Source organism: Mauremys mutica, chromosome 8 (assembly GCF_020497125.1).
Source record: "Mauremys mutica isolate MM-2020 ecotype Southern chromosome 8, ASM2049712v1, whole genome shotgun sequence".
NCBI classification, from domain to species: Eukaryota; Metazoa; Chordata; order Testudines; family Geoemydidae; genus Mauremys; species Mauremys mutica.
Window position 1 is genome coordinate 38,674,046 of NC_059079.1, and position 14,263 is coordinate 38,688,308.

Below are 14,263 nucleotides of genomic sequence, written 5' to 3' on the forward strand. Positions count from 1 at the left end.
CATGCTTTTGTATTACTGTGATGATGTCAACCCTTTTGACTTCTGTAACATTTTTTTCCACTGTGGTGAATCTGTAATAATGCTTTCTCCTCAGTGTATTGCCTCATATTTCCTGACTGCTTTTATTCATTCTGTCAAAGTGGTAATATTGCTGTTGTATTCTGCATCCTTTGAAAATGTGGCTGTAATTAACTATTTTATTTCTTTCTAGTGTTGTTCCACTTTTAAGAGAGTCCATTGGAATCTTAATGCAGCGAACTCCACCTTCCCTGGAAAGTGCCCTGCCTCAGTGCTATCAGAGGGTGAGCTGTTCCACTTCAGGACATTTTTGCATAAGACTTAACTATTAAATGAATAAGCAACATACGTTTGGACTCCTCGGGGGTGTTTTGGAATGTTTTCCTGACAGTAAATCCACAGAGGATTCCTTAAATCTGTCCTAAACAAAACAAATGAATGAACACTTATCTGGAAATGGTCAAAAGCATAACAAAAAACCTGGATTTGACCATCTGAAGTCCCAAATTCTACATATTCTGTAGTCCCAACCAAAACTTTATATTTTGAAATGATTTCCTGTTTCACAGTATATACACTTTTGGCTTGGAATAGATCTCAAAACCTTTTTTTTTTTTTTTTAAATGTATCGTGTCACAAAGTGGTGTAAGCCTAATGTGCATATTAGAGAGCAGTATAATGGAAATTTCACAAGAAGGCCAGTTGGATCATTGTCTGTAGAATTTGCTTGTTCTCCAGTTCTGATCTGATGTTCAACAGCCATTGCTAAAGATCCTTTTTCTATTCAAAAGAATATTTTTCTCTCCCCCTCTGGAGCAGTTACCTTAACCTTTCGCAAGAAGTGTTGAGGCATATTAAAAACATTGGAAGTAAATACAAAAGGAAGGTCATAGTTTGCATTTGGCATTGTGTCCCTGATACCTATACAGTACATGTCTTTTATGGAATGCTAGCATGATGCATGTACCAAAGAAATATCCCTGTTTTTTCCCCCAGTGGTTTATGGGGTTGCTGTGTAGCACTAAACATCTCACAAAAAGAATTCCTGGTTGAGATGAGAAGTGGGTGCATCTTACACACCCTGAAATAACTACATGTGCCTTCTTCCTTGCCTCAAACACTGCTGTTTTTAGAAAGGAGTGAAGAACACCAGTTTCCAGTGAAGGGAATGTGTAATATAACTGTAGCCTCGTGCAGCAGTTGTGTGGCTATGTAATAGAACTGTACTCAGTCTTTCCACTTACCTCTCTCCTTCTCAGACCTATGGAGACAAAAGGACTAACTAATTTAGGTGAGACCTCGCTAAATGCTCTTGTGACGATGAGTACTGCCTGACATTTCTATTAGCTATTTGCTATAAAGGAAAGCTTAGTGTGTAGTAATGTATTTTTTTTCAGAAATCATTTTTTAAATGTCTGTCATCGGTATTTTAGGTTCAGCAGTTGCAAGGAGTTTACAGTTTACATGATCCACACTTCTGGACCCTTTGTAGTGACGTTTACATAGGGACCTTGAAACTATTTGTAGCTCCTGATGCTGACGCCAAGTGGATTCTAAGCCAAACTCACAATATTTTTACTCAGGTATGTTTGCTTGCTTACAGTAGCATGCTCGGATACCATGGTGATGTGTGTGATAGAGAAAACATGGACATAAATATAAAAATAGAGCAACAAAATGTTTATAAAAGTAACAGCTCTGTGTTCTGTCTTTAACACCAAACCAAATACAAGTTATTTAACTTATGATTAACTCCAGCTACCAGAAGCAGGATGGTTAAACTGAAACCTGTTCAATATATGTGGCCCATTCCTCTTCATCACTCTCTTTACTGCCTCTTAAAGGGAGACATGACACCAGAATGCTGTAGTCTTAGAGGTGCATTGAAGCCTTACGTTGTCATACCAGGGACCAAGAAAACAGATGGGGCTTTCAAGACAAGATGTCTGACCACAGAGACTAACCCTACTTCTGAATCCACTGTGATGCCTCTGTATTGACATTCACTTCTGTTGCCCTGAGAAGCCACGTTTTCTGCATGCTTTGTTGCCTTTAGCAACTTCCAGGCAGTGGTGGCCACTAAAGTCAACATTTACTAACCATTACCACATGCTGGTTTGAGATCATTGCATTTCCTCTTTTCTTAGACTAAGAAATAACTTCTGTATCTTAAGCTGTATGGTAAAAGTGGTTCCAGCTGAGGTTAGACTACCAAAATCAATACAGACCACATGAGCACTTCATTAGAAATTGATATTGTCTGGTTAAAGGAAGAGAAAAGCCAGTTTTTCTATCACTAACTGACACATTAAAAGGAAAGGCAATGAGATTCAATTGGCTGTCTATAGCTAAGGCTTTGGCTACACTTGCACTTCAAAGCGCTGCCGCAGCAGCGCTTTGAAGCGCTAAGTGTAGTCAAAGCGCCAGCGCTGGGAGAGAGCTCTCCCAGCGCTGTCCATACTCCACCTCCCTGTGGGGAATAACGTACAGCGCTGGGAGCCGCGCTCCCAGCGCTGGGGCTTTGAGCACACTGGCGCTTTGCAGCGCCACAATTTGCAACACTGGAGAGGGTGTGTTTTCACACCCTGCTGCAGCGCTGCAAATTTGCAAGTGTAGCCAAGGCCTAAGATCTGAAGTCCTTAACAAATGATGCCACAGGTAAATATCTGGGCGCTTGAAATAATATAGAGCTCCAATGTTTCCCCTTCCCCGATTTCACTCTAATGAAATAGAAAGTTTTCTCCAGGGGGAAAAAAAAGATCTTTTGCATGTTGTTTCATGAATAAAAGCCAAGATGCTTATCCCTCTCTGTTCTGTAGCTTCCAAAGAATCCAGGCTTGTACCCTGTTTTTGACTCTTGGAAGTGACCAGGTTCACCGTGATGCTGTTTCTGGATAGACATCCCATGTATCACTGTCAGACTAAGAGCCATCCTATGTTTGGTCCGTTGGAAGGATGCCTTCCTTCAGATACCTTTGCCTCACCAATACAGGAAATTTTTAGATTGTAGAATTGTAGATGACGAGTAGCATTGGTTCAGCTCTGAATTGGCCTCTGCCTGTACATATTCCCCAGAGTTAACTCTGTTCTAGAATTAATCAAATTTGAGTAGCATTGTTTGAAAAGTTCAGATAGGAACTTACATGTACTACTTTGTCTCCACACTGTTTTACTTAAGAGTGCACAGTGCATCTGCATTAAATGGAGGCTTTAATTCCAAAAGCTGACCCTATGCAAGACTGAGGTGATGCAGACAGGAGGATGGGAATGCTTCCAAGAACTTACTTTCTCTGTACATCTCTCACAGTGAAGGGCATCTGCGCTCAGATTTTTGATTCACCAACTTGCACTTATATGCCTGACTAGTCATGGTAGCAGAAAATGCAATCCTGATGTGAAGCTCAATGCAAAACTTATTTATTTGGCTTAAGCTTCTCTGCAAAAAAAAAAAAAAAAGTCATGTGCAGGGAACCACACGTGAACCTTTGAAAACAAAGCTGTAAACTAACCAAGTTACTTCTGTTACAAGGTGTGAAGAAAGTAAGGGATTGTTGTAATGTCTAGTCTTAAATCCTTGCGATGCACTCAGAAGCACCATGATAGTGAGGAGAGGGAGAGCAGCATATAAATACCTAGGTAAATAGTAAGGGATGAAACCTTTTATACATGGGCTTCAAACTTAATTTACCTTTCAATTGTTGCATACTTTTTCTTGCCCTGTTTTGTAACTATAGTTAATAAAATATTGTCCGATTATTACTAAAGTGGTGATATTCAAGATGTGACATAACATTACATGATAATGAACTGATAATCCCATAAACCTCGGATCAACTTCAGTGAGATCAGCAACAGAAAGAGACAAGATGATGAAGGAAGGGAGTTTTATTCAAGCCCAAATATTTATGATGTCAGTGAGGAAAACAGGAATTGCCTGGGTCAGTTAAAAAGGTGTTTGTAGAAATGTTCGTTTCAGAATGTGCTCCGGTGGGAAAGTGTTAATTCTGTCCTTGTATCTCGCAGCAGCCTCATTTATGGTGCAACAAATTGTTTGTACATCTGGTGATGTTTCCGATTACCAGACTAGACAAAGCTCCTGGGCACTTCGGAATTCTTTCTATGAGCTACAATAAATCCCAACTGGGACCTCGTCCTTTGAATTCTGTTTCTAATGCAAACAGCATATCGAGTCCCTTGGGCCTGACTACACATGAAGCAGATGCACTGCCTGAATAACTTTGTCATCTGTAAATGTTGCTACCTCATTGCTCACTATACTTTCCAGATCACTTAATTTGTCTTTTTATTATGGGGCCCATGTTTTACTATCTGGTTATGTTCAGGTTTTTACCTTCTATTACTTGGTGCTGCAGACACTTTCTGTAGTGTATGTATTTAGGCAACACATTGGTACCTCTATCGACACTGCCTCCATTTTTAGTGAAAAGATATTTTTGAAGTCTTTGCTGCACTGAACCAACTTAAAGAATCCCGAACCAGGTGAACTTGAGGAGCCAGTAAAAATAAATGCTTATTGATATTAGTTCCTTGCTTTCTAGCTTGTATGTTGGAACATAGAGGTTGTGCACTGATTTCAAGTAGACCTCCTAGAATCAAGCTTATAAATAAATCTGTCCTGTCTGAGAAGTTCCGGCATATATGAATCTAGTTCAGCAAATAACTAGGAGGCAGCAGGTGTGTTTTGTACAACAAAACAGCTAATGTGTCGGACAGTTCAGTCTGAGGATGGCTTACATATGTGGGAGGGCTGATTCTTGGGAAGGCTAGCTTGGCTTTGGGGGCAGTCTGTTTGGATGGACAGACTTGTAATTATTTTGTCATCTCAAATCTCTTGAATCTCCAGTGAAAAAGATTATTTTGCTAGCAAGACGTCAGCTATACTATATGTTCATTCTAGTGGTTGGTATCAAATGGACTTAGGAGAAAGGATACATCTTCCTTCCCTTTTGATATGTGGGAGTAGGTGAAGGTACAGTTGGAGCAAGCATTTTTTGAGCAGTAGTGGAGATCATAGTTCTTAAAGTTGTAATTTGGCAGGTTAGTCAAAGTGACCTCGGATGTTCAGTATACATTATTGCAGAAACAAAGTGCACTGCACTTCAGGGACCCAGACAAATTATGTTTTCTCAAGTGTGGTTCTGTTCCTAAAGACTCAAGTCAAGTGATTCCAGAGTATGGCACATCTGTGACTGAGGGCGTGTCTGTGAGTCATACCAGTATAAAGTAAGGTATCAATGTAAACTGCTATAACACTGTGTGGACATTCTTATTCCAGAGTAAATATGGCTTTTTCTGGTTTAGTTTGTGCCACTTTGGAAGTAGTTTAAGCTAAACAGGAAAAAGCTATTCTTACTCCACACGGAATCTACTCTTGTCCACATGGTCACTATAGCAGTTTAACTATACTGGTATAACGTCCTATGTAGACAAGTCCTGAGAGGCAGTTGTGGATGTTTTGATTATTTGCATGGAAGCTTAGAATTTTTTGTGTGGATCTTGAGCTCACTAAAAGTTGTCTTCCACTACCGTAGCCATCTAAGCACCTAGTTGACATTAATCTGATTCTCAGCAATGTGTTCAGTCAGACTATTTTTATTATCTTTCTCCTGAAGATGATTCTGCATAATGAACTACGTGCACCACTTTTTCAGCTAGCAGCCTGACTTTAAGGGTTAATAGTCTCTTAAATAATTTACTCGTAATTTTATATACAATGATGGCAGAGCTAAGGGCATTCCCTAAATTTAATCTCTTGAGGTTTTTGAGCAGAGGGGTGATTTGCAATTTATGTGCCCATTGAGTATTACCAAAAGTTATTTTGCTGTTTCACATAAATACACCATGGCTGTGCCTGTCTTCTCTACAAATCCCTATGATGCTGTAGGACAGTTTCATAGCTCAAACTGTCACATCCTTATGCTTTGCTTCACTTGAACTGGCATCTGTTCTAAGGGTTAAAAACACACCGACTTTTTAAAAATTTATGTCCCGTGATCTTTAGATTGTGGTTGAAGAACTTGTGCTTTAAGATAAGCTTTCTTTTAACATTGTAGAAGCCCTACACATCTTTAACTCATGCACTAAGTTTGGTAGAATCGTTACTATAGAACAAGCTATCAAATAGATTTGTTTGTTCACCAAATAAAAATGTGTAAGTATAATAGCATTTGGAACTGTGATATAGTTATGTGGGTCAGGATTGTTCAGTTTTCTAATTCTCCCTCTTTTGTTACAGGCAGGAGTCAGACAGCTTTATGTACAGATTGACTTTGCAGCCATGTAGTGAACATCATAAATTGAGTTCTTTGGACCAAAGTTTTCTGGTACTGTAATGGTATAAAACATTGTACTCTTCAAGACAGAGCCACCGCCACCCCGGTTAACCAAGACCAAATAGACTGCTGCCTTTTGGCTACTTCTAGAGTTCACGTTTAAGGAGTAAAAACTGAAAGGATGCGTCTTGGACTTCTGGGCTTGTCTTTTGTGGCCCCAAAACTTTTTTTTCATTTTGTGAGGGTTTTTTTTTTTTTTTAACTTACTACAATTGTTCCAACAGGAAACTAAGATCGTGGGACTGCAAGTCCTGGTCATGTCTTTAATGAAGGGCTTGTCCAAACAAAAAAAATTAGTTCATAGCAAGCTGGGGCGTGAATCTACTCTACACTAGCCTGTGGCAGACTAACTGCCCATGTGGCTCCTGCCTTTATGTATTAACGGTTTGCTAGTGCACTTTGATCTAGTCCTGTTCTAAAGAGGACTAGATCTAAGCATGTGTCAGCAGGGTCCATATTGACAGTTAGTCTCTAGCAGGCTAGCTGAGTAGATTCACACCCCAGCTTGCCGCAAACTAACTGTTCACATAAACAAGCCTGAAAGCTGCTTGTTCCCACAAAACCAGTGTTATCAGAAATTAGAGAGCGGTCTTGTACATAATGTCACAATGGGTGGCATTCTTCGTTATAATCGTATGTTTGTAAAATTGTTTGTACTTTGCAAACTTAATGAACCAAACCATATTGGGGTTTCAAAGTGCCTTTATATCAGAAAAAGTATTTGCCAGCATCAACATGGAACATGAAGGGTTTTTATTACTTTTATGGCTACAGCTTGTTCACAACCTTATTCTTGCTAGTGATGTATGTGACTGTGTACTTGCGTAATTGTAGATTTTAGACTCCCTTTTACTGTTGCATCTTATCAAATGAACTGGAGTGAAATCTGTTTAATTTACATTACAAGTTAAAGCTATTGTGGGAAACTTGCTTTCAAAACATCTGTCTATTTGCTATATATATATTGTCCTAAGAGTTGTTTTAACCAAATTAAACATTCAACCCTGGGTCTAAGTCTATGAATGAAAGTTTCTCAATACTGTTATAGTAATTGGAAATTGTATTGCAATAACCATGTTCATAAACTCACCATGCAAAAGAGAGAGGCAGTTGCAGCATAATCATAGTAATGGAAGAGCTGTTTTGCTTTTATCGTTCAAATACGGACTTAATCTTTTTTTTTTAAACTTTGCTGTGAAAATTAGTCTACTAGGTTTTAATAGACTATTAAAGAGGTTGGAAGTAGTTACTATGTTTAACTAAACGGGGGGAGAGGAGCTCTTCCTGGCAAATGTATCTGCAGTGGAAATGAGGACTACTAGATGTGCCATGTAAGGTCACATTCTCTTAGTTCACATGTTTGATTCTGACATGAGCATGATCTCTCTTATCCATGTCTTGTGTGCGCGCGCACACACACACACACACACAGATTTGTCCACAGAGCGCTTTCCAGAAACATCCATAGACCATATTTTTACTGGCATTTACATTTTGAACTCAAAATGAGTGTTAAATTCCTGAGACAATCCTACAACACCTGTACTGTAGATGCAATGCTTCCACAAAAAGTAATTATGACAATTATCAGTGCAAAATTACTGTAGTCTCATTCTGTTTGAATTCAGAGACTGAACAGTAAAGATCCCACAAATGTATCTTTGATTTCCACATCTGAAGCTGTTGGTTAGTCTGACTAGGACATAGAGCAAGAAAAAGGAAGTCTCCTTTTTATTAATAGGAACTAAATTGGCTGTTTGAGGGGAAACTCGTGAATTAATAAATTTATACTTAATGTACAGTGTTTAGTGGAGTAAAACAAGACAAGGATGCTTACTTGAAAAATCAAATGTGCTGCTGACTGGTATGAATTCTAGGTATTTTTCTGATGCAGATATCAGTGTCCTTGTAACTGATTAAATACCCAGTAATGGGGTAGTACTAAAATCAAAGAGTGTTGTTGAACCGATTAGAACTACTTTAGTCACAGTTGATGAGCATTGAGTATGATAGACACTATAGAAATACCTAAGATTGAATTGCAGGGATGGTTTGTATAGTGCAATGGTTTTGCTGCAGATGTTACTGCATTATTGCAATTTACAGGGATAAGCAGCTTCTTAGATTCAGTTTTATTCCTCCTGTATGACTCACTTTGTATTTTTATATATATAAATGCTGCTTAATTGCTAGTCTCTGTGCCTTGAGTTGAGCTCACCAGATTGATGCAGATAGATTATTAGGGTTGGAAGGGACCTCAGGAGATCATCTAGTCCAACCCCCTGCTCAAAGCAGGACCAAGCCCCAAATGGCCCCCTCAAGGATTGAACTCTCAACCTTGGGTTTAGCAGGCCAATGCTCAAACCACTGAGCCATCCCTCCTGTCCTCTGATACACAAGTGCTGAATGAACTAATAATTTTTAATTTGTACAAACCTGTGATTCAAACCCCCAAGGTAAGACCTCTTCCATGGCTTCTGTAATGTCATGCACATACGTGGACTGTGGGTATTGTCTTTTGTTTGGGAAGTCTTTAACACAGGCAATAATGCAACAATCCGCTTATCTTAAGGATGGTGGTCTCTGTCACTTTGAGCCACCATTTTAAAAGGAAGACCCAGCCTCTTTCACCTAAATTGTAAGAGCCATAACCTCAAACTGACTTTTTGGGGTGATTTTGTCTTCCAGACTTACAGCTTTGATTTGTTTCTGGGCTGCTGAGCTAAGCTGCTTAATCATCTTAAACTACTTTTAACACTAGCCAAATTATTGGGGTAAGCTGCTTATTGTGAATGTTTTAGCTGAATGTTAGTGGGATGCTTTTTCAGTAGCTGTGATTTGCTAAATGTCTTACTGCAAGTGAGCAGTTGCTTGGATGTTACTGTTTTTGGTTTTTTTTCTTGTGTATTTTAAAAGGACTCAGGATTGTCATATGGCTAATCTTCCTTGCCAAGACCAGTATTTGACAGCATAATCCGTTTTCTGCACACTGACCTTTAATGAAAATTGTTCTTTAAACTACTTGTAACAAAGATTAAATTTCTTTCTTGCCTAGGAAGATCTTTAATTTGAGACTCGGGGGGAAATCAGGCCTATAGTGTCTTGCTCATGAGAAATGCACATATTTTTACAATCAAGATGAGTCTTAATCACGTTTGGGATGGCTTTTACATTTAATAGCAAGATGTACATAACTACAACATTTGTTTTTTGTAAAATATAATTTAAATGTGGTGATAGTGTATGGAAAGTTGTTTGCTGTCAAGCAACAGGATTGCGTTCTCATTTCAAGTACATGACTTTTTGGCTGAGTAGATTTATTTGAAAAGAATGTGCGAGTAACTTGGTCAAAAGACAGTAGATGGCATACCCTGCATTTTCAGTTGGTGTAAATTTACTCCTGTAGCATGAAGTCCAAGCAGCATTGTTTGGGTAACTCTCATGCTATTGCTTGGGCAGCATGGAGGCCAACAAATGCATTATGTGTCTTCAGGATGCTCTGTCCTGAGCTAACTCTGGTCTATTGTGGGGTAGGGTGCCTGTGAGGGACAGGTGTCAGGCTGTCCAGCCATCGTGTTTTAGGTCTTCCAGGAAGTCTCTCACCCTGCTTCCAAACAGCATAGCAACATTTATTTTTTTCCCTAGTAATGAACTACTAGGTGAGCTGGAATTATTGAAGACTGTAGATAATGTGACTAATATAAACCCCTGAACGTTGAACCATCAAGGACTACTTACAACTGTTTTGTTTCAAATGACACTAGATTCTGCTTCTAATATACTAATGGAGGTGTTAGTGATCTCTTAACTTCATCCTGAATCCCTGCAGAAGATGGTCCATTTTAAGAGTGATTGGGGGGTAGGGGGGAGAAACTTGCTAAATTTCACTTTTCTAATTGACAAACCTGATGACAGTCAAAATTTCATCTAACTGTCCATGAAGACATAACAGCAAGGTGCTACAGTGAATCTCATTACTAGAAATGTGTATAAGATTACTACCTACAATGTTGCTTAGCATTGAACATAACATGGCAGAAAATAGGCCTTCCACTGAAGTTTACAATTTGATCCTATAAGCAGTTAAACATGAATAAAGTTACACACTGTGTGTGAGTGGGCCTCAAGTGGGGAGCTTAAGTAAATCTAGTATCCTTGCTACACTACACTATGGGTTACATAGTACAAAAAATAAGCATGTCAGAATAATTGAGCCTAGTACTTTTTTGTAATGCACTATTGCAGTAATCTATATTTGATCTTCCAGTCATTAACCTGTGAAATTTTAAGAGTGGCTGCCTGTCTATTATCAGAATCCAGAACTCTAACTCAGAGGTGGAAGCTAGTGCTACTGAGTAAGATTAACTATATTTGAGGTTATGATTTGTTTTCATTTTTTAAAATCTGAGTAGAGAAGGGAGGAAGGAAATACTCACCAGTTCAGTACAGATGCTAGCTATCACTGTGTTGTGGGGATGCAAATGAGATACCTGGAGAAGTTGCTGTTGAATAGCATTGTTCCTCAATATTATATATACCTTTCACCCATTTAAGATAAATTGCTTAATAGGACTTACAAGGAAGACAGATCAATGCATGGCTCAGTGTACCTTCACACTCACTGACTTATGGTACTGCATAATTCAGATGTCATATGAGACCCCGAGGATTGTATGAAATAGAAAATGGATTTTAAAGATGTTGAATTTGTATTAAATAGGCATGAGAACCCTAAAATACACCTAAGATTGTTTCAATACCAGTTCAGATCAGCATCTTTATTCATGAATAACCTTGTCCTGTTTTCTTCAATTAGCTTCTACGATTGTATTTGGTATGACAGCTGATTTTTTTTTAAACTGTGTGACTTTTAGATGTTAAAGGAATAATATAAGATAAAGAGGAACTTTCTTCAACCCAGTTCTCTCACTGTTAATACTGGTTTTGCAAAACCAAAATATGATGGTGTCAGACCCTACCTGACTAGGATGCTGCATTGCATACAATAGCACTACCCACTCCTGCAGTGGCTAATTCCCTCCCTCCACTCCCCAAGACCATGGATCCTCTTTCTGCTTTTTATTTTTATTTTACTCCCCTTTTCCTCAAAGCCCTTGTGTTGGTGACCATCCATATCTGGCCTTCACGGGCAGGAGGTTGTTATAGTACCCTGTCAAAAGATGCAGGTCATTCTCCCAGGATCTGCTAGCAACTGAAATATTTATTCATCTTCCAATATGTGCAAATGCAGAATAATTTACCTTTCAGGTTTAGTGAGCCACACTTCAAGTGTAAGTTCCTGCCTGTGGGGTAATTTTACTCTGCATACAATGTTTGGCAGAAGCACTGTTGTGTAAAGGAATTTGCATATTTCACTTCCCACATATACAAAAACCCTTGATGGTAATATGTGCCAGGATCTAGTTCAAGAGTTGAAATTAGTAGCTACCGAGGGGGCTGGCTAGCACATGAAGGAGTGTGAATGAAAAAATTGCCAAAACCATTCCTAGCAGCAACACAGTACTGTTTGCGCCTTTCCAGTTAATTTTTAAATACATGAAGTACTCTTACTGGTGTGCTTAAATTTAATAGTGTGGTATTAGAACATCTATAAACAAATGTTTTGAGTAGGAAACTGCTGATTCTAAATAAAATTGCAGAGACGCTATACTGTAACTTGGTTGGGGGAGTGCTGAAGTTAAGCCATTATGACTTGCCCCAAGTGCAATATTAAAAATTTTGATGTAATCTTTTTTTCTACTTGAATGGTTTAAGTAAAACGTTTCATCTGATGTATTTGAAAAAGATTTGGGATCAAATTTCCTTTCAATAAAACTTGGTTTAAAAAAAAACTGCATGTGTATTTTCTGATGTGACTAGCTGGCAAGTAAGGATCTTAAAAGTCCATGTTGTAGAGCTCATTTTTGAAGTACTACCTCCCAACGTGTGGCACAGACCATGTGGCTGCTTCTATTCCCTGCCATTTTCAGGTGATTAACAGTCACCAGTTCAACAGATTCCTAGGCTGCAATGTTCTCACCTTTACTCCCTTTTCTAAGGTAGGCTTTATGGACAGGCCTGGCTGTTTCCCATAACCCCCTGTTAATTTCTTTCCACATTCATTTCCCCAATTGCACACAATAGGCCAGATTAATTACATCTTTGAGTGCTAGGGTAGCCCAAACCCTTACACAGCTACTTGGATTGCCCTGGCATAGGTGATTCCTTGGGTGGTATAGTAGGACAGGAGCTAAGCACAGCAAAGTTTTCCAGAGCACTGATCCTGTTTTTGCCCTCATTTAGAGAATGTGGTACAGGTCCACCTTGTGCTAGTAGGACAGTGCACATGGTGTAGAGTGCACAGAGCTGGCAAGCTATTTTTTCCCCACATTTACCCAGTTCATCTTGCTCAGGTTCATCTGAACTTCCCTCTGCACTGCCCAGTCAGAGGCCATTCCTCCCCTCTAGGGGTAGGTCTTCTGGCATTCATGATGCCCTTGGGAAGGGGAAGCGTCTCACCACAATGAGCTCAAACCTGTGAAACCTTCCTGAAAAGCAATCCTGAAACCAACAGGACACTTTACTTGCAGTTCCATGTCTTCATCTGCAGAGTATGTGAACCCACGTTAGAGGGAATGTTTATGCTCCCATAGCGTTGTAGGTAGTAGAGTATAAGTCCACTTATGCTGTTTGTATGTTTAAAGTAAGGATGGAAAAACTAAATTTTAAAAATTGCCACAAAGCAGGGAACAGGTAAAGGCTCTTTATTCAAGTGTTCCTTTGACATTCATTGTCTCCAAAGCTTGATTCATCCACAGCAAAGAGCTTAAGCATATCTATTTCCAGAGGATGCATATTGCCTGCTATGATCATGGAATGTAGTGGGCCACCTAGTTCTACTGTGGACATCTGTTGTAAGGTGCCTGAAGCAATTTTCTGATCCATGGCACCCACCCTTGCTAGGCCAACACAGAGTGTGTTCTCCGTAACTTCTACAAAAAAGAAAATGCAATTTCAGGAAAGAATTCATCTTTCATTTTCTAGAGAGCAAATTCAATCTCTTTACTGAGCAGTATTTGCTTCACTGAAAGTAATGATTGTATTTTACATTTACAAAAGCATTGAATCTCAAGTTTCCAGCCTCTGATTTTAATCTAACACTTTAAAGCCAGGAGTTTTGTTGCAAAGTGGAATGGAATTGTGTTCTTTGAGGAGACAGTACTATAAGCTACATGCTGACAGCAGTTAGAATGGGCTGTGGCAAATGGAACTTTCAGTCAGTGCCAGTAGCAGGATATTGGTCTAGGTGAGAAGACCACCTTACTGTGCACCCCTACTTCCAGACCTCAGCAGAGAGAAGTAAACTACTAAAGGAATAATTTGCTCTAAAATATTGTCTTGTAAATAAAAATAAAACCAAATTTTAATAGAAATACAAGTGAATGAAGGCGGGGTTTGTTTTAGCTCTGCTCTCAGTAACAGTACAAATGTAAAGTAGCTACCTAATATATCGGTGTGGTAGAATTTGATTTTTTTATAACTGACATACCAGTAGTAGTTTAAGCATTTTCTCCAATTTTTAGAGTTCACAAAATTATGGGTTTTAAACATTTTTTGATTTATCTATTTAAAATTTTGTGGGGACTGTGTGTCAGTTGCTGCCAAGATTCAAAAACTGAAAGCTTTAACTTCACACTGTCAACCTAAGTCAAAATATACACAGTAAATATTTTTAAATCAAGCTACCTTCAAGCAGCATTTTTCTTTATCTGTAAATTGACAATGTAACTGTCAGCTTGTGTGTATATGATGAAACATCTACCAACAAATCTAATTCTTTCAAACCTACTTCTATAAATGGAATTAATCTGAATTTATCGTCGGGTAAATAA

General features: G+C 38.8%; 2 protein-coding genes across 4 annotated transcripts in view; one reads left to right on the top strand and one right to left on the bottom strand.

Annotated features, from left to right (window-relative positions):
* SLC30A7 (solute carrier family 30 member 7) overlaps positions 1-12,223 on the top strand; it is a 54,135-nt gene extending 41,912 nt beyond the window's left edge. For all 3 annotated transcript variants that reach the window (XM_045026576.1, XM_045026577.1, XM_045026578.1), the window contains exons 9-11: positions 212-302; positions 1,452-1,601; positions 6,275-12,223. In XM_045026576.1, the coding sequence (XP_044882511.1) occupies positions 212-302; positions 1,452-1,601; positions 6,275-6,322 (289 nt within the window). In that variant the 3' untranslated portion in view covers positions 6,323-12,223. The remainder of the gene's footprint in view (positions 1-211; positions 303-1,451; positions 1,602-6,274) is intronic.
* Positions 12,224-13,094: 871 nt separating this feature from the next.
* DPH5 (diphthamide biosynthesis 5) overlaps positions 13,095-14,263 on the bottom strand; it is a 28,575-nt gene continuing 27,406 nt past the window's right edge. Inside the window, exon 8 of the mRNA XM_045028528.1 lies at positions 13,095-13,363. Within this exon, the coding sequence (XP_044884463.1) occupies positions 13,140-13,363 (224 nt within the window). The 3' untranslated portion in view covers positions 13,095-13,139. The remainder of the gene's footprint in view (positions 13,364-14,263) is intronic.